This window comes from Pangasianodon hypophthalmus, chromosome 11 (genome assembly GCF_027358585.1).
Source record: "Pangasianodon hypophthalmus isolate fPanHyp1 chromosome 11, fPanHyp1.pri, whole genome shotgun sequence".
In the NCBI taxonomy this organism is placed as follows: Eukaryota; Metazoa; Chordata; class Actinopteri; order Siluriformes; family Pangasiidae; genus Pangasianodon; species Pangasianodon hypophthalmus.
Genome location: NC_069720.1, coordinates 12259829 through 12281095, shown reverse-complemented (window position 1 = coordinate 12281095; position 21267 = coordinate 12259829). Strand labels below are relative to the sequence as shown.

The following is a 21267-nucleotide window of genomic DNA, read 5'->3' as shown; positions in this document are numbered from 1 at the left end:
CATTTACAAATCTATGTGTAAACCTTTTAAACACAGATGTGTCCTTCACAACAAAATCTGAGCATGTCTCAGATAAATCACTTCAGACATTACTAAATTCATAAATGACAAAATCTGCAGCACATTTTTGCCCCTCCCAGCCCAGTATAACTACAGTCTACCTTCAAAATAATCATTAAAATACATCAGAAATTGTATTACTTTTGTATTAGAGTGTGAATCCATTTAACATCTCATGCCTGAAATATCCTTTTCCATGTGTGGTCCATTGCAGGTTATGAAATATGTACATTTTATTTGATGTTCACTCAACCCTGTTACCTGAACACATTCACCCCTATGAAATATTTGGAATATTCCACAAGCCACAGGAATTTACATAAATTTCCTGAAGATCAGGGGAAGAAGTAAATTATTATTATTAATAAAAAGAAATTAAACATACATTTTAAGTAAATGATTAGTCCTTAGTACTTATGACATTAACGTGGATGCTAGTTAACCACATTTTGTGTTTTCCCTAATTCTGTAATAACAAACTCAATCCCGTAACTCATTTAAAACCAAAATGGAGCAAAGAAACATTGCAAAAAAAAAAAAAGAGAGAGATTGTTATCGGAGATGAGTTAACACGTTTTCGAATTGTTAAATATTTAAAAATATATCTATTTTAAATGACATTTTTAAGAGATATTAGGGTTAGATAGCACTCCAGTCATGGTTTGTGTTGGTGTTTTTGGTGTGTGCAGTTTGCCATGCCTTGGGTTTTGGTGTATTTTGTCACTCAGCAGTCGTCTGTGTTCGGGTGTGTCATTAGTGCACTCTTTGTAAATTAGCTAGTTCCTCTTTTGCTCAGTAGCAGTGTGTCATTTTACACGAATGAGTGAACATGCAAAACTTCTCTTGTTCTGTTTTAAATTTGACTAAAACTTACCACTTTTTTCATGAGCCTATATGTGTTCCTATTATGAACAAAAATCATATTTCTATGAAGGTATATATATATATATATACATACAGTCAGGTCTGAAAGTATTTGGACAATGATAGAGTTTTTGTGATTTTGCCTTTATACACCACAACAATGGATTTGAAATAAAACGATCAAGATGTGATCGAAGTGTAGACTTTCAGCTTTATTTTAAGAGGTTCCACAAAAAATATGGCATTTACCATTTAGGAATTACAGCCATTTTCAACAAAGTACTTCCATTTTCAGGGGCTCAAAGGTATTTGGACAAAGTGACATAATTGTAAATATAACCATAATTTTTTAATACTTGAATGAAAATCCTTTGCAGTCAATGACTGCCTGAAGTCTGGAGCCTATGTTCTCAAAACTCAAATTCTGAGTTTCCTCCCTGGAGATGCTTTGCCAGGCCTTCACTGCAGCCATCTTCAGTTGCTGCTTGTTTGTGGGTCTTTCTGCCTTCAGTCTTGTCTTCAGTAAGTGAAAAGCATGCTCTATTGGGTTGAGATCAGGCGACTGACTTGGCCATTGAAGAATATTCCATTTCTTTGCCTTCAAAAAGTCTTGAGTTGCTTTCACAGTATGTTTAGAGTCATTATCCACCTGCACTGTGAAGCGGTGTCCTATCAGTTTTGTAGCATTTGGCTGAATGTGAGCAGAGAGTATAGCCCTATACACCTCAGAATTCATCTTGCTACTTCTGTCAGCAGTCACATCATCAATAAACACCAGTGAGCCCGTTCTATTGGTAGCCATACATGCCCCTGCCATAACACTTCCACCACCATGTTTGACACATGATGTGGTATACTTTGGATCATGAGCTGTTCCTTTCTTTCATACTTTTTTCTTCCCATCATTCTGGTTCAAGTTAATCTTGGTTTCATCAGTCCAAAGAATCTTATTCCAGAACATGGGAGGCTTTTTTACATGTTTTCTGGCAAAGTCTAATCTGGCTTTCCTGTTCTTGAATGTAACCAGTGGTTTGCACCTTGTTGTAAACCCCCTGTATTTATATTCATGAAGGCGTCTCTTGATTGTAGATTTTGACAATCATATGCCTACCTTCTCCAGAGTATTCTTGACTTCTGTTGATGTTGTGAAGGGGTTTTTCTTCACCAAGGAAAGGATTCTGCAATCATCCACTTTAGTTGTCTTCCATGGTCTTCCAGGCCTTTCGATGTTGTTGAGCTCACCAGTGCTTTCTTTCTTTTTAAGAATGTCCCCAACTGTTGATTTGGCCACACCTAAGGTTTTTGCTACCGCTCTTATAGATTTATGTTGTTTTTTCAGCCTAATGATGGCCTCCTTCACTTGCATTGAGATCTCCTTGGACTTCATATTGGTAGCTCCAGTCGAACAGCTACCAAATGCCAACTCAATACCTGACATCAACTCTAGACCTTTTATCTGCTTCATTTGTCTTGAAGTAAGGAGGGAATGGACCACACCTGGTCAATTAACAACTTCTCAGTCAATTGTCCAAATACCTTTGAGCCCCTGAAAATGGAAGTATTTTGTTGAAAATGGCTGTAATTCCTAAATGGTAAATGCCATATTTTTTGTGGAACCTCTTAAAATAAAGCTGAAATTCTACACTTCGTCTTGATTTCAAATCCATTGTGGTGGTGTATAAAGGCAAAATCACAAAAACTCAGTCATTGTCCAAATACTTCCAGACATGACTATATATATATATATATATATATATATATATATATATATATATATATATATATATATATATATATATATATAATGACATACTGTGTGACCGGTATAATGCATTTGTAAAGAATTATTATTATTATTATTATTATTATTATTACAGAATTATACCTTATATGTTATATCTGTTTATAGTTACATTATACATTGTGGAATGTCTGTGATACAGTTAGTTCCTGTTCTCACTTACGTTATAGCAGCTATAAACAGATGTGCCTTTACCAGCCTCTCTTTTTTCTCTCTTTTAAAGTTAATAAGACAAAAAAAAAATTAAAACTTGAAGTTACAGCTTTAGCTGTTACAAAGTGCTGACACTGGAGACGCCTTCTATAAATGTTCAATAAATATCTCCTTACTATATCAACGATTATAGTTTTTATTTGTTTTAATAATAACACGTTTAATCTGTTAATTATTAGTCTTAATTATGTGGAGCATGCATTCTAGTTGTTAGTATAGAAATGTTAACATAATGTTAACTGATTTATTGATGAAATGAGGCTTTGTCTAATTCAATATGTCTGAATTTACATACTCTGTAAGACCAATAAACATAGTTTTTGGATGTTGTTAGAATTAAAATTTATTTCATGGTGAACACATTGAGAAAGAGAAAGATTACAGAACAGTTTGTTGGAAAACTGTTACTGAAGAAAACATGCTGTTATAAAATTAGTTTTTATGTCAGTTTTCATTATAAAATCCAACATAAATCCATCAGTTACCAACATTTGTTTTGCTGTGTTTACGTGTTTTGTGTTTTCGTCTAGTTTTAGAGTTCGACACAGAAGGGTGATGTCAGGAAGCTGAAGTGCTCCCATACACCAGCCCTTAATGATTTGAGGGAACCTTTCAGTTCCTGCTTGCTGCTGACTGATGCCATTGCCGTTTTTTCTGAGGTAGTATACTTAAGGTAATATGTTAACCTGCTATCATATTAGTTTCTAAAAATCAGCATGTTTAGGAGGAGCTTGTTGTTTTTTTAAATCCCTGTAGCCTCTCCTTATTTGAGATAAAGAGGAAATTACTTTTTCAGAGGGAGTGCGGGCTTGACTAAGTTTGAATGTTAATCACTATTGTAAGTCGCTCTGGATAAAGGCGTCTGCCAAATGCCATAAATGTAAAATGTAAATGTAAATTACAGCTCACATAATATAAGTGGAATTTTATATCAAACAGTCTATTTGATTATGCAACCTGTTCGATAGGCAGACATGTAGAATTGAGAGCCTTGTATCTGAAGATATTCTATAATACACCATATCGTTACACCCCTATGCACTCCATAATTCGCTTAGGACCCGAAGCTTATCTAAGAATGCTGTTATTAAATGGCATTTCATTTTTCCGTCTCACCTTCTCCCCAGGTCGAGTGGATTCAGTGGGATGTCCGAACTGTGTCTCCGCGAGGTGGACATAGACCTGACCAGGATGGGGAGACTGGCGCTGTCCAAGTCGTCCATGCACAGCTCGTCCAAACACTCTGCCGATTCCATCGTCTCTCCCTGATCAGACAGCAGGTTCGTCTTACTGTGGGATGGTGAGAGATTTTCTACGTACGATCCACAGTGCAACATGGGTGATGGGTAGAAGAATAGTCCGGGACTGAGCTGTGTTTTGTCCCCTGGGTCAATAAACACAGACAGAGGGCTCTCAGAAGGCTCACACTCCCCACCAGGTCTGGCCTGCAGGTCTCTGAAATACTCAGAGTCTCTCAGAGAAGAGTTCAGGTCAAATAAGTCGTCTGTCCCGCACTCGAAATCGCTCTCAACTAAACAGGAACTCTGAGAGAGTGAAAGAAAAACAGCACCGCTTTAGTGTAGGTTATTTGGGTAAAAAAAAAAAAATCTACATGACTAGCCCAGAAACTGGCCCAGAAACTTATTTGCACTATTTCCCCAAAGTTGTTTCCATTTTAACACAATGCTTGGATTCCACAGTTATCAAGTTCTACAAAACTCAAGTATTAAAAAACAAACCTGAAGTTAATTATTTGCCTGTAACAGCATATTCTGAAATGTTGTAATCCTCTTATACCACTGATCACAACTTTTTTTTATCACTCTTTTTCTTGAAGATGTCGGAAAACTTAAAGTCATAACTTTACCTTTGACTGTTACAAAGTGCTGACGCTGGAGACTCCTTCCATAAATATTAAATAAATATCTCCTTACAGAAAACCTCATCATGTCAACAATTAATGGTTTTATTCACTGTAGGAACTTTACCATTTTGTTGCTGTCTCTAGTCAAGAGTAAGAAAATGGTGTTCTGGTTTTGTGTGTTATAGATTTAATCTTATATATCTGAATGGCTTTTTAGTACTTGTTGCACTATTATTTTATTTTTCAGTGCATTAAAATATTGATTTCATATTTTAAGGCCTTAATGTAATGCATTGCTTTACTGTTTATTCTGTGAAATAAATTAGAAGGGTTTGGAAGTAAATTTGCCTTTATGTGGTGACTTACTGATAAAAAGATCCTCAAATTAGGGTCTTTATTGGGGAACACAAAAAGTAAAATATTAACATAATCAAAACAAATTAATATAATATGATGAGGACTCATAGTAAGTGTCAAAATGAAAACCACAGAAGTATAACACTTTTCTTTGCAAAACAACTTTTTCTTTCTGTTCTGCCGCTGGTTTTGTTTTTATGTTTGTGTCCTTTGTTTTGTTCCGAGGAGAATGAGGCGTGAGGCGTTTATCACTAAACCTCACATCTATCTTATCTGATTTTTAAATTTAGAAAAAAAAACTAATGATGTCATAAAGAAGATTGTTTTTAAAGGAACATGTCAAACAACTTGTGTTTAAAAAAATCATAGGTGGGATTTATATATAGAGCACTGCAAATTATTTCCCAGGTAATTAACACAGTTAAGGATCCATGCAGGTTCTTTCAGCTGTATTACTGTAGTTTGGTTATTTCCTACTCTAACACATATTTATTAAAAAAGGTTGTTATCATTTTTGTGAGTATTTTTTCTCACCTGATCTTCAGATGTGTTGCTGAGGAAGCTGTCAGGTGAAGGTGAGGAGGAAGCTCTCATCCCTGAGACCGGAGCGCTTGGCCGTGTGCATGGTTTACCCTCTGAAGCTTTAAAAAAGGATCAACATCCCTTTACTGGTATGAAGGTACATCATCTACTGTTTGCACTCTGTATATACACTTCTGTTTATAATTAAGTCAGTCAGTCAGTCAACCAATCAAATCAAACAAATAAAAAAAAAATCAATACTTCTACCCATTTACCATCAACAAATCAAGCAATTAATTCAAGTCAAACAAGCATCCAAATCAATCAAAACAATCAACTAATTAATCGCCCAACCAACCAATCAACAAAAAACAATCAATCCATCCAGCCATTCATCCATCAGCCACCCAATAAAATAATCTTTCAAATTAACCAACCAATCCATCCACCCACTCACTCACTCACTCATCCACCCACCCATCCATTCATCCATCCATCCATCCATCCATCCACCCACCCACCAATCCATCCATTCATTCATCCACCCACCCACCCGCTCACCCATCCACCCATCCATCCACCCACCCACCTACCAATCCATCCATCCATTAGCCAAACAATTAACCAAAAAATCAAACAACCTGGCTAATCACTCACTCACTCACTCACTCAATTTAACTGCCCATTCATCCATTAGCTAACTAGTTAACCAATTAATCAAACCAACAAATTGAATCAATCAACCAGCCAAAAATCAATCAATCCATCCATCTGCCAATCAATTACTCTTCCAAATCAACCAACAAGCCAATCAATCAATCAATCGAAGTTGCCTATTTGTCCATTAGCCAAACAATTAACAAATCAAATCAAACAAATTGGTAAAATAACAAATTACTCAAATCAACTAGCCAATCAGTCGACCAAATAACATTCAGTCCATCTGCCTATTCATTCATAAACTGACTACCAACAGATTAACAAAACAAAAAAAACAATCAAATCAGCCAACTAACCAATCAGATTTTATAGTCATGTCCAAATGTCTGAGTGCATTACCAACAACCGCTTTTATGTCACCATTTATTGATACTATAAATTGATATTTATTGATACTATTTTTGTCAATTTATATGTCTATGTTTCTCATACATGATCATCATTCCTCACTGATATCAGTCCAGTACAGTGTGGTGTTGCTGACTGAAAGCCACAGGCAAGAGAACACACAGAGACTTGACAAGCTTGAACACTACGTGACATGAGTTTATGATCTGTTTAAATAAAATACACAGTGTAATACCTGGGGAAAATCAACTGTTAACCAATCAAGTGTTGTGTGAACAAATGTTCAGATAGATAAACTGGTTAGTGTTTACTTTGGTAAATTATTGCTAACCTACAAAAGCCCCCAAAATATGTGAATAAAATAAACAAACTTTTTCTTAACAAGTCAAACTCAATGCCAATGATGCCAATGATGTTGACAGGGATGCCTGCTCCACCAAGAATCCAAGTCCTTCTTGTTATTAACTTGTATGTCTGAAATACCCTTAAAATATACTTCAAACACAAAGGAAGCTATTGATAAAAAAATATTTCAGACATACAGACATTAATCAGTTCATCTGCTGGTTACAGTGATACTTCCAAATAAATCCTACAACCATTCAACAACTCGTTCTTAAGAAGTCGCACAAGCAAGACTCAGTCAACCAGTCAAATCAGTCTCTTTATATGTAAAAATATTTCTAAAAATAATTTTTCTTTTCCAAATTCAGTTCCAATTGGCCAGCTCGTTGCCATCTCTAATTATAAATCCACAGGTCTTTTGGACCTGACTGTATATACAGTAATGTAGTACTATCCTTGTAGGTAATAAACAGCAGCAGCCTGCTATATAAACTATACAAGCATGTTTAAATTATCTTTATCCACGTCTTATCTCTGAGTATATCCCATATTAAAAGAGTCTATTAAGGTTACACATTAATTAACAGGAAGTGGAAGTGCAGATGCAGTGTGGCAGCCTGAATGTAAACATCTCCTCAATCTGTTATAGAGCATAAGCTCCGGTTTACTTTAGCAGAACCCTCTTGTGTTTGTTAGCGGAAATGAGCTTAAACAGCACAGCTGAGAGCCTCGGCCATGTGTAGCCTAGGAAAGTACTGATAACCAATTCATATCACAGTGTAGTTGAATTCTGGATTCTGATTGGTCAGAAGGTGTTAGTAGTGCAGCTGCAAATCACAGGTTTATATTAATGTACTCATTCTAATATGTTATTGTTTCTATAGTAACAGCTCATTCACAGGGACTTGTAAAGTGGACACTCCACATAAACAGATTGTTGATACGGTGAAGTTTTCTTTTCAGATTAAAATTATTATTAAACAGAAATGCTAAAAAAAAGTGCTGTTATAGGAAAACAATCACTTTTGGGGTGGAAACAGTAACTCCTCTTCATCACACCACCTCATCGTTGATTATTTTCCTATAACAGCACGACACCAAGGGCCTGAGGCAAGAGAACACATCTACTGCAGGTGACAAGACAAAACCTTAAGTTACAGCTTAACTTCTGACTGTTACAAAGCGCTGACACTGGAGACTCCTTCCATAAATGTTAAATAAATGTCTCCTTAGAGAAAACTGCACTATATCAAAGATTACAAGTAGATAGTTTGCCATACAGGCCCTGTGTATGAGCTGTTACTACAGAAACGATCAGCTGCACTCCTACCAGATCTGCTGTTATAGAAAATGAATCAACACTTTCTGACCAATCAGAATCCAGAATTCAACAGCGCACCTTCTGCAGCCTGTAATATATAAAGCAGTAAATAGAGTATAGTGCTATTGTTAGCTAGTTTTGTGAATGTTAAATATTTTATGATGAGATTTAGCTGAAGAGTCGTTAGTGGCCCTGACAGGTATTTTTCTCTCCACCCTGAGCAATCACAGAACGCATTTTTATACACACCACATACAGTGGTGTATAAATCATTATTTTCCTGCCGGCAGGGGTCAGATTATATAAATCCTCCTCCTCCATCTGCAGCGGATCATAAACACAACCACATCTGTTTCAAGACCAGCAGCCATATCTGACTGAAAATTCTGTTCATTTATAATGTACTGTGATGAACATAATATAATGTACTGTGATGAATTTAGTTTATCCATCTATCCATCCATCCATCCATCCATCCCAGCTGTATATCTATCCATCCACCACAGATATATATCTATCCATCCATTCCATCGCAGCTATACATCGATCCATCCATCCATCCATCCATCCATCCATCCATCACAGCTATATATCTATTCATCTAGCATTCCATCACAGATATATATATCCATCCATCCATTTCAGCTGTATTCACTATATGGCATGTGGAAACCTGACCATTACTCCCATATGATGGGATACTCCCATTCCAAAACCAAGGGCAGTAACATGGAGTTGGTCCCCTTTGCTGATATAACAGCCTTCTGGGAAGGCTTTCCACTAGATTTTTGAGTGTAGCTGTGGGGATTTGTGCTCATTCAGCTAGAGCATTAGTGTGGTCAGGCGCTGATGTTGAGTGAGATCAGGCGCTGATGTTGGGTGAGGTCAGGCGCTGATGTTGGGTGAGGTCAGGCGCTGATGTTGGGTGAGGTCAGGCGCTGATGTTGAGTGAGATCAGGCGCTGATGTTGAGTGAGATCAGGCGCTGATGTTGAGTGAGGTCAGGCGCTGATGTTGGGTGAGGTCAGGCGCTGATATTGGGTGAGGTCAGGCGCTGATGTTGAGTGAGGTCAGGCGCTGATGTTGAGTGAGGTCAGGCGCTGATGTTGGGTGAGGTCAGGCGCTGATGTTGAGTGAGGTCAGGCGCTGATGTTGGGTGAGGTCAGGCGCTGATGTTGGGTGAGGTCAGGCGCTGATGTTGAGTGAGGTCTGGCGCTGATGTTGAGTGAGGTCAGGCGCTGATGTTGGGTGAGGTCAGGCGCTGATGTTGAGTGAGGTCAGGCGCTGATGTTGAGTGAGGTCAGGCGCTGATGTTGAGTGAGATCAGGCGCTGATGTTGGGTGAGGTCAGGCGCTGATGTTGAGTGAGGTCAGGCGCTGATGTTGGGTGAGGTCAGGCGCTGATGTTGGGTGAGGTCAGGCGCTGATGTTGAGTGAGGTCTGGCGCTGATGTTGAGTGAGGTCAGGCGCTGATGTTGAGTGAGGTCAGGCGCTGATGTTGGGTGAGGTCAGGCGCTGATGTTGGGTGAGGTCAGGCGCTGATGTTGAGTGAGGTCAGGCGCTGATGTTGGGTGAGGTCAGGCGCTGATGTTGAGTGAGGTCAGGCGCTGATGTTGGGTGAGGTCAGGCGCTGATGTTGAGTGAGGTCAGGCGCTGATGTTGGGTGAGGTCAGGCGCTGATGTTGGGTGAGGTCAGGCGCCGATGTTGAGTGAGGTCAGGCGCCGATGTTGGGTGAGGTCAGGCGCCGATGTTGGGTGAGGTCAGGCGCCGATGTTGGGTGAGGTCAGGCGCCGATATTGGGTGAGGTCAGGCGCCGATGTTGGGTGAGGTCAGGCGCCGATGTTGAGTGAGGTCAGGCGCCGATGTTGGGTGAGGTCAGGCGCCGATGTTGGGTGAGGTCAGGCGCCGATGTTGGGTGAGGTCAGGCACTGATGTTGGGTGAGATCAGGCGCTGATGTTGAGTGAGGTCAGGCGCTGATGTTGGGTGAGGTCAGGCGCTGATGTTGAGTGAGGTCAGGCGCTGATGTTGAGTGAGGTCAGGCGCTGATGTTGAGTGAGGTCAGGCGCTGATGTTGGGTGAGGTCAGGCGCTGATGTTGAGTGAGGTCAGGCGCTGATGTTGAGTGAGGTCAGGCGCTGATGTTGGGTGAGGTCAGGCGCTGATGTTGGGTGAGGTCAGGCGCTGATGTTGAGTGAGGTCAGGCGCTGATGTTGGGTGAGGTCAGGCGCTGATGTTGGGTGAGGTCAGGCGCTGATGTTGAGTGAGGTCAGGCGCTGATGTTGAGTGAGGTCAGGCGCTGATGTTGGGTGAGGTCAGGCGCTGATGTTGAGTGAGGTCAGGCGCTGATGTTGAGTGAGGTCAGGCGCTGATGTTGAGTGAGGTCAGGCGATGATGTTGGGTGAGGTCAGGCGCTGATGTTGGGTGAGGTCAGGCGCTGATGTTGAGTGAGGTCAGGCGCTGATGTTGAGTGAGGTCAGGTGCTGATGTTGAGTGAGGTCAGGTGCTGATGTTGGGTGAGGAGGCCTGGTGTGCAGTTAGTGGTCCAGTTCATCCCAAAGGTGTTAAGTGGGGTTGAGGTCAGGGCTATGTACAGGCCACCCGAATTCTTCTACGTCAGCCTTGGCAAATCATGTCTTCATGGACTTCGCTTTGTCATGCTGGTACATGTTTAGACCTCTTAATGCCACTGTGGCGATACTGTAATGCTACAGCATACAAAAACATCCTATACAGTTGTGTGCTTCCAACTTAGTGGCAACAGTTTGGGGAAGAACCACATATGGGTGTGATGGTCTGGTGTCCACATACTTTTGGCCATATAGCATATCTGCATATACAGCCATGCATCTGCTGCAGCTATGTATATATCCATCCATCCTCCCATCCATCATATATCTATCCTATATCTATCTATCCATCTATCTATCTATATATCTAAATATATATATATATATATATATATATATATATATATATATATATATATATATATATAGTAGGAAGATGGTGGATGAATTGATTTATAGATATATAGCTGCTGCAATGAATGGACAGATATCTCTCTCTCTCTCTCTCTCTGTCTCTCTCTCTCTCTCTCTCTCTCTCTATATATATATATATATATATATATATATATATATATATATATATATCCATTCATTGCAGCAGCTATATATCTATAAATCAATTCATCCACCATCTTCCTACCTATCTATCTAATATTACACTACCTAGCAAAAGATTTTTAGCATGTTATTTTTATAGCATTGTTATGTTGCTATGCTAGTGTTTTCTCTCCTGTTAACACGCTATGAATTATTCTATATTTAGCTGTATCATGGCTGTGACCTTAATGCCCATCAGTATGCCCTGAGTGGTGTTTAATAACAGATCAGATATGAATAAGATAAATCTCTGAACACAGGAACTTCCTCTCTCTCTCCCTGTACCGCTGTTGCTGCAGATGATCATAACATGTAAAATGACACAAGCCAGACCCCCCATAACCCCCCCTCCCAAAATTCCCTTCGGCTCCTGATGCCGGGTTGGTCTGCATCTACATCAAACGTGCAGTATGTAAACCTCCCCGCTGCCATTCATGCACCGGTATCCTTTTATGGGTCGACTCCTGACACCATACGTTACAGCCAGGGAAAGAGGAGAGTAGTGTTTTAGTGCCTTAGACAGAACAAAGCGCTCACAAGTACACTTTATAGATTAGGAGGAACTTTGTGGTGTGCGTGTGTGTATGTGTGTGTCACTGAGCTGATACTTAATGAAATATCACTAACACTTTACATGAAGATTCCCTTAAGGAACATAATTTACTGCATTACTTAGCATTAACCAGCTCAGCATTAATTAAGTAATAAAACACTTGATTAATAAGCTCTTAATAAGACATAAAAACTTCTCTGTCCTGAATATGTCAGAAACCTTAAAGTTACAGCTTTTAACTTTAAAACATAAAGTTACCTCTGACTTATACAAAGCACTGACAGTGGAGACTCCTTCCGTGAATGTTAAATAAACGCCTTCTTACAGAAAACTTCACTATATCAATGAGTACACATTTTTCTTTGTTAAAAACATGACATTTTAATTTGTTTATTATAAGTTTAGATTATGTCTCGTGCAAGCCTCTGTGTAAGTTGATTAGAAATGCCAAAATATTAGAACAAATGCATTACAAAATACTTTTAACCTAAAAATCACTGGCTTCACCTTTAATGTCTGATGAAAAATCACTGATTTCACCTTTAATATCAGTTGAAAAAAATTGCTGACTTCTTTAAATACAGATTAAAAAAAATAACTGACTCCACCTTTTAATGCAGGTGAAAGTTCACTGATTTCATCTTTAACATCAGTTAAATAATAATTGCCTCCACTATTATTATCTGATGAAAAATCAGAGACTCCACCTTTAATGTCAGATGAAAATCCATTGATCCCATCTTTAATGTCAGTTGAAAAATCACTGACTTTACCTTTAATGCTAGATGAATTTTGTTGGGAAATGATTTGTCACATTTCATAAGGGTGCTGTTCTTACATCATTAGGTTTAATATTCCATAAAGTTAGTAATTTTATACTTGGCCTTTGGATTTAACTCGGGGTTTCCTGGCTGTACTTTTCTATTAATTCTGCCCAGACTGCCTGGGGATTCACACTGTTAGTCTGCAGAGATGAAGCTTAATATAACTGGGTCAGTGGTGGGATTAAATCAAAGGGGGTGGCCCAAGTCCACTTCTTCTTTCAGTACTCATCACTTGTATCATGAGACGCCTGTAGGCACATGTCTATCACATCATCCTAAAGCTGTTTTAACACACACTGTAACAGCGTGTGAGTCATGAGAAATGTATTGACGGTTAAAACCACATTCATACACTGAATGGCTGCTCGCAAGACAAATATAGAACATCATATAAACGTCTAAACGTCATATAAACTTCCTAGAAATGGAGGACCTAGGCACAGTCTAAGACACACTGTCTTTTAAAGTAAACACATTAAGTGCAGGTTGGTTAAAATCTACTTAGATTATAATTTAGGAATGATTATCTCATATCGTGTGACAGCTTTCATGAAGCTCCAGCAGAAAGCAGCACTCTGAAGATATGAATGAAATTCGAAATAGCTTTACAGAAGTTTATAGAGTTTTACAGAAAAATGCTGCAGAATGTGTAAAACCGTCATCTTCCTGCAGCACTGTAGTCAATATCTGCACTGTATGAATACGGACTGCTGTAGAAGTGTTCTTCTGGGTATTATAAAAACATTTCTATTGTATCTTATCATTATATTGATCTAACTTGTTGTAACCAATCATTTCAACATTATCTAATAAAAAACAAAATGGGCAAAAACCTGCAAGAACTAATTTTACAAAGAAAAACTGAATCAAAGCCCAATCCCCAGCAAGGCAGCAGGAATAAGTAGCATTCGGTTTCTACCTCTTTTAAAGGACCATCGTTTCATCCAGAACTTGGAGAAGGACGGCCAGGAGTGGTTGAGGAGAGAATCAGCCATCGAGAACACATTCAAGCAGTAGAGCAAGAAAAACACATAGAACCCTGACATGCAGCAGAGACGAGAAACAACTGGAGTTTAATGAACATCTGATCCAAAGATCCAAAGCTGAGGAGGACGGAATGAAGTGGGAGGGAGGGAGGGAGGGACAGAGAGACAGAGAAAAAGAGAGGAATCAAGGGGGATAGAGAGATAACGAGATAAATCAGGAGACAGAGAGAGGAGAAAGAAAGAAAGAAAGAAAGAGAAAGAAAGAAAGAAAGAAAGAAAAAGAAAGAAGTGAGATGTAGAGAAAGATAGATAGAGAGCGAGAGAAAGAAAGAATAAGAGAGAGACAGTGAGAGAGACAGCCAGAGACAGGCAGACAATAAGAGAGACAAAGTGAAGGCAAACAGTGAGAGAGAATGACAGATGGAGAGGCAGAGAGAGATAAACAGACATAGAAAGACAGAGGCAGAGAGAGACAGAGATTGTGAGTGAAACAGAAAGAAAGAAAGAAAGAAAGAAAGAGAGAGACAGAGAGAGAGAGACAGACAGAGAGACAGGGATGGGGGTGAAGATGGAGAGGAATGATGCATGACGGAGGCTGAAGCTCTCAGGAGGACGTGGAGCGGAAGCAGAGTGTGTTTTGGTTTCACACTGACAGAATGAGGACAGGATAAAGAAATTCAGAGAAAACGGATTTGGACTGAGGTGTGGGACTTGTCACTTGATTCTTTGAACCCAAAGCCAGCTAATATCTCACAGCCTCGACACCTTCGTACTGGCCAGGACGCAGTCAGGAGGGGAAAACTCCGGCAACACGCCACTAGTAATCGAGAGGAGAATTCATGCTAACAAGTGGCAGCTGTTGAGAAAACGTAGCAATACTGCATCACATAGAGGAGTAGCTACAACAGGAGTTAAAACTTTGTGCTATTCAGTAGCTAATTGCTGGTAGCTAGTAATAGTCACAATATGAGTAGCTAATAGCTACTAAATCTCATTACTACTGTAGCTAGCTAATCGGCTAATTAGCTGTTTGTACAAGCCTGTTTCAGGAACGCTAAACAAATATGACCTACAGTCAGGGGTGGATAAAGTACAGAGAAACTGAACAATGTAAAAGTTTAGGTACTGTGTCAAAATCTCAACTAAAAGTAGAAGCATGGAGGCAAAATTCTACCTGAGTCGTATTCAAAAGAATATTTTGAAATATGTTTGACCACAAGTTCATCATGGCTCATCCTGCATGACTAGCTACCTCGCTAAGTGTTCAGTCATAAGGAAGATATTCTGCTAACTCACACATACATAGAATTTAGCTTGCTGGTTAGCTAATGATTAATAACCCGTTTGTAATGAATGCTAAGGCACATTACCAACAAAAACAAAACCTGACTAGCTAGCTAATTTAACTAGCTAATTTCTTCAACTTAAGTCAGAAATTTTAATTTCAGAATAATTCAGAATTTTAAAGGCAGATATTTCAGTTTTCATCTTGTATAAATCTATAACTAAGAAAAAAAAGAAAAAGTAAAATCTCATGGGACTGTAATGAGCACTATGAAGGTCTAAATAAAACGTTAAGGAGTAAGTGACTAAGAGAACAAGTATTCAAGTTCAATAATACTTCTCCAAGTACTAATCTTTCAAAAGAGTACTTTATATTAATGAAATACAATTACACCAGTGCTTTTCACTCCTGCCTACACTTTTGCGTTATAGAAAACATAGCTAAACTCTATTAACTGATACTATCTGTAACTAAAACTGACATACCACAACATTGCAGTGCATTATGAGTAAATATATGGATCATTAGGCATTAAAAATAGCACTGTGATCACCTGGAAATAAAATAAAAAAATATTACCAAGGTATTTGAACAGCTTCTGTGTGTTGTAGCAGTCACTGCTATTATGTGACATTTAGTAGCTAGCTAAAATCCTGCTTACTAATAAACTATTAGCTGTGCATATAAGATAACACAGGGAGGATAAAAAAATATGACTTCTGGCTTTATGGTAGAGAAAACGTGCCAAGTCATTATCAGTCAATCAGAAGTCATGCATTCAGAAGCTCAGGGGACAGATGCAGATCTACACCACAGAATGGAAACCAAAAGAGAAATCAGACTGGGGCTCCAGTGTCGATAAACAACAAACGGAAGAAGCTGTGTGTGGGAAAACACTAACCTAAAAAAAACAGCTTGAGCCTGTGGAGAGTCTGTTCATTCACAACACAGTCGATTACCTAAACTCTGCTCACTTCCCTAAGTCCGCTTGACAGGAAAAGTGAAGTAATGATGACTGACTGGAAATAAACTTATGGACACATTGTGTAAGGAATAAAACTTTTCAGGATGTGCTGTTACTGCAAAACGATCAACTTCATAGTGGTAAAAAGAACACCACTGCATTGTTTCCAATAACAGCACGTCCCAGAGTGTTTTACTCCTCTTATACCATAGCAGTTACCCAACAATTACGTTTTTTTATTTTATTAAAGAATGGCACAGTTTTTGTCTGTTTGGAGTTACATTTTATGTTGTGGAACATCCAAGAAACAAGTTAATTCCTCTTCTCACTTGCGTTATAACAACTATAAACAGTTGTTCCCTCACCAGCCTCTCTTTTTCCAATTCAATTTCAATTCAATTGTATTTGTGTAGCGCTTTTAACAATGGACATTGTCACAAAGCAGCTTTTATTCAAATTAAATTAAACCAAAATAAATTGTAAATATGTGAATTTATCCCTAATGAGCAAGCCAGAGGCAACGGTGGCAAGGAAAAACTCCCTGAGACGATATGAGGAAGAAACCTTGAGAGGAACCAGACTCAAAAGGGAACCCATCCTCATCTGAGTGCAACGGATAATGCGATTATAAATAAATCCTAATAACTGTGTACTGTATGGACAAATAGTGCAATTATGCAACCAGTAAATCCACTCTCTTGAATTTAATTTTAAAAAATGCAGAAAAAACAAGAAATTGCAAAGCATAAACTCCTCTGTCCTGAAGATATCAGAAAACTTGGGTCCAGCTTTACCTCTGCCTGGTACACAGCTCTGACAATGGAGACTGAAAACGTTTTTCCTTACAGAAAAATTCACCATATCAACGATTTTTTAAAAAATCCATTTATGTGGCCTGACCACTGTACTAGTCCCAGTGAATGAACGGTTACTATAGAAACGATAAGGTAATAGTGCTGGCACATGAATATAACCCCTTCGGACCTTGTACCACATACTGTACATAAACCACAAGATAATAAGTCTAATCTTCAACACTTATTTCAACATTTCTCATTTTTCACTTGTTTTAAACGTATGAAGCTGAGTCAATTAGGAGCTGAGTGAATGTTTTGGATTTCAGCTGCTGTTTTAGCAGCTTTACGAACAAGCAAGCTATACTACACACACTTTTATGCACATGAGTACGTTTGAGATACTATATAGTAAAAAATATCTGGATTGGTTTAAGACCACTAGAAAGTTGCATGAACTACATGGAAAGATTGAACCATTTCATTATTTTAGCTAATAATCACTACATTTCCCACATGACTTTTATCAACAGTGTGCATGCTGTATTTTGTGTATACTGAACATACAGTTCATCCCATAATGCTTATACAATTCCTTTTTTTTTTACTGTGTCAGTATGAGCAACAGCCTCATAAATGAAAACAATATCCCATTTTAATTGTGATGGCCATTTGCAGAGCTCATAACTAAGCAAAAATTAATACTCACCTCGTTTATGTAGGTTCAAGGGGAAAAAACGTCCTGGAAAGTAACGTGGAGAAATAAGAAAAATAAAACAAATTGTCCCTAAGCAGGTGTGAGTAAAAATGTCGTGTCTGTTAAACACACTGTGAAGAATGAAGGTTTTAACCCAGAACCCTCACTGACTTCCTTCTTTCTTGTACTGAAAAATGTAACTCCTCCTTTTTTTTTTTTTCTCACTACACACACACACACAGACAAGCGAGAACTCAATGCTGAAAGGATCTGTGACATCAACTGTAAGTGTGTACTTTACAGCTTCTGCAGAGCGAAAAGGAAGTGAGCGGCTTTGCACGAGCTTTCATTTCCATCCAACTGCACTACACACCAACTCGTCCTACGTCCCATCTAAATTTTTGATTTTATTTAGAATTTTGCTAGCCCACTCTTAAAGTGTCCCTGAAATTGGTGTTCAGTTCTTTTTATACCTGTCTGTTAGTGTTGTGCACTCCAATACGATCGTATACGATCCAGATATTTTTGTATTTTTTAATTTAATAGTTCATTCATCAAATTAAATGTTCTATGCTCTATATATGTCTTGTTATTCAGTAATAACCAACTATAATCAGTGTACACCACAGTGTTATTAAATTCTGGATTCTGATTGATCTGAAAGTGATGATTTATTTTCTATCTCTAGCTCTGACAATAGTGCAGCCACAAATCAGATTTATTTTAATGCACTCATTCTAATATGTTACATACGGTATTATGTTAATTTTGTCTCTATTGTTTCTATAGTAACAACTCATTTGGGCCTCTTGAATGGATCAGCAGAAAAGATTTCCTATTGTCCAGGGTTTGCGATCTCAAATCCCATCCATGGCCAGCAGTCCAAGAGAGTGAAATTGGCATGCTCTGTGAGTTCATGCATACATGGGTAGGAATTGGCCAAGACTAAATTACGGAGAAAAGGGGGTGTGTGTGTGTGTGTGTGTGTTTGTGTGTGTGTGTGTGTAACAGCTCTTTCACAGTGACTTGTACAGAGGATGCAGCAAATAAACGCATAAAAAAATAGTTGATATGGTCAAGTTTTCTATAAAGAGACATTTATTCAACATCTGTAGAAGGAGGCTCCAGTGTCAGCACTTTTTAACAGTCAGAGGTAAAGATGTAAGTAAGTATTTTCCGACATCTTCAGGACAGAGGAATTTACACATTGTGGCTTCTTGGTAACATGACTGTGTATTTTTTTTGTTAACTTCAAGAGAGAGAATTAAAAGAGAGGCTGGTGAGGGAAAGACTGTTTATAGCTGCTATAACGTAAGTGAGGACAGGAACTAATTTGTTTTGTTGACATTCCACAACATTAAATCTAACTATAAATGGATAAAAAAAAAAGTGTCAGTCTTCAATAAATTAAAAATTGTAATAGTTGGAAGATTGCTGAGGTAAAAGAGGAAGAAAACACTTCAGGATGTTATAGAAAAACGATTCACTTCAGGGTGCTAACAGTAACTCCACACTGTTGTTGATTATTGTACTGTAACAGGGTGATGCAGAGTGTTTTATTCTTTACATATCCAATATTACTCTCAAATGGCATTTCTATTTTTGGTGTGTATTTTTACTTTGCCAAAGCAGGAATCTGAGAGTGGCACTGGCCATAATAGCTACAGCCCTGGATCTGGATCTGCTGGAAAACAGTGCACAAATGCAAAGACAATTTTTCTCCAATAAGTTTTTATTCATAATCTTTTATATAAACAGTTAATTGTTGAATAATTTACACACAGCAAGATTTATTTTCATATCATTCAACATAACATTTTTCTGTACATATCACTGCTTGGCTCTCCTTGAGGAAAAAAACAACAACAACAAAAAAAAGTAATAAAGCGGGACTTTCGGCTAATCATGGCACATTTTGATCCAATACAGTTGCTTTTTTGTCATGGAGCTTGTGACTGTGGTTTTATATACACACATACACACACAGGAGTGTGTGAGTAATACAAGGTTGATGGCACGACTGAGGATTCGTTTTGTGGTTGTGTGTGTGTGTGTGTGTGTGTGTGGGTGACGTCACCAAATACCGTCCCATACGTCACGGGAAAAAAGGAGAAGGCGGCTGATGAAATGGTGATGGCGAGACAATGGTGAGGTGAAATTATGATTTTGATTTAAATCATGATTTAAAAATCTGTGTTTGAGATCTAGGAATTCTAAATTAGCCTAAACGTTTGCTTCTTTATTATTTTTTTTCCCTGGAGCTAGGAGTCTAAATGAGCTAACAAGTAATGAAAGTCTCACCCAAAATGTTTTCAATCAATACAAGCCCAGATTTTAGATCATATACTCATTTCAGATGATATTGATAAGCTCTATAATCTCATTTATACCTAAATCTTATAAAACAGGGGCAACAGCAGTGCAAAGTTGGGTGCTATGACAATATAATGTTAATAACATGAGCATTTATTTATCCTCACAGTAAACTTTTCTGAGTGTATCAACACTTAACTGTTGCTTAAAGTAATAAGTAGCTAATCTTGTGTTAAAGTTCACTTTTTTCCCCAGTTTATTGCCTCCTTTTCCGTGTCGTTTTTATTTATTTATTTATTTTGCTAAACAGAAGTTTTAAAAAATGTTTGGAGTACTGTACTACTGATTTCCTGGCAATTGTTAGCAAACATAACGATCATGATACATAATATTTATCATGAAAAATATTTATCGTGTCAAAAAATATGCAATTGTCTGCATTTAGACAATTAATTTTAATGTGGAACTTAAATCATCTGTGTTACTTGACAGCTTTCTGGTACATCTTTAAAATTTAGTGGGCGGGGCCTAAGGGGTGACGCGATATTAAATTACGCTAAAAACAAAAGATGGCTGCCGCATTAATATTCCAGTGTTCTGCTACACAAGGTTTAGATCACGTTTATAGTCTACACTAAATATTTTGGGTGAAATTTATTACTTGTTATTTCCGTCTGCCTCTTAAACTTCAGCAGTGAATTTCAATTTGGTATAAATTTTAATTTTTTGCACTGAACCATTGCTTTATTGTTTAAACATATTAAAAATTTTAGGTCAAATATGACCTTAAAGAACCTCCATCAATCTTGTTCAACTTTCAAATCTCACCACAGAGAGAATTTCATATCATACAAAGCACAAAAACATACGTACATACAAAGGTGAGATCTGCGATATAAAACTCTCAGAAACAGATAGCGATGATTTCATGGATGGTAAACAAGCGGCTGTACACGAAAATGAGAAACGTCCAGACTGCGGTGACCAAAAGGATGTCCCGCTTTTTCCTTTTTTTCCTCTCAAAAAAGACTATATACACTGTTAATGCAAATTTCATTTCATAATGTACAAGAATAGCAAAAAAGTTTACAGTCAGAAAAGTAGTTTGAATTTTTGCCCCTCCCTGGTTTTTGGCTAAAAAAATAGAAATGAACATCTCTAATAATGTAATACTTTTTTCTTTTTTTTTCTTTTTTTGTTTTTCAACAATAAAATACATACAATGCCTTGTCTGCAGCCTGTCACACTGTCAGCTTGCTTTCTTTTAAAAAAA

The 21267-nt window shown here is 38.0% G+C and overlaps 1 protein-coding gene across 2 annotated transcripts in view; it reads right to left on the bottom strand.

Annotated features, from left to right (window-relative positions):
* Nucleotides 1–14016, bottom strand: part of arhgef18b (rho/rac guanine nucleotide exchange factor (GEF) 18b) — a 61026-nt gene extending 47010 nt beyond the window's left edge. The window contains exons 1-3 of one of the 2 annotated variants that reach the window (XM_026930449.3): nt 13875–14016; nt 5694–5800; nt 4055–4482 (exon numbers count right to left, since the gene is read on the bottom strand). In XM_026930449.3, coding sequence (XP_026786250.3) covers nt 4055–4482; nt 5694–5800; nt 13875–14001 — 662 coding nt within the window. In that variant the 5' untranslated portion in view covers nt 14002–14016. The remainder of the gene's footprint in view (nt 1–4054; nt 4483–5693; nt 5801–13874) is intronic. The other variant, XM_053238142.1, reaches the window with a different exon arrangement.
* Nucleotides 14017–21267: the final 7251 nt, after the last annotated feature.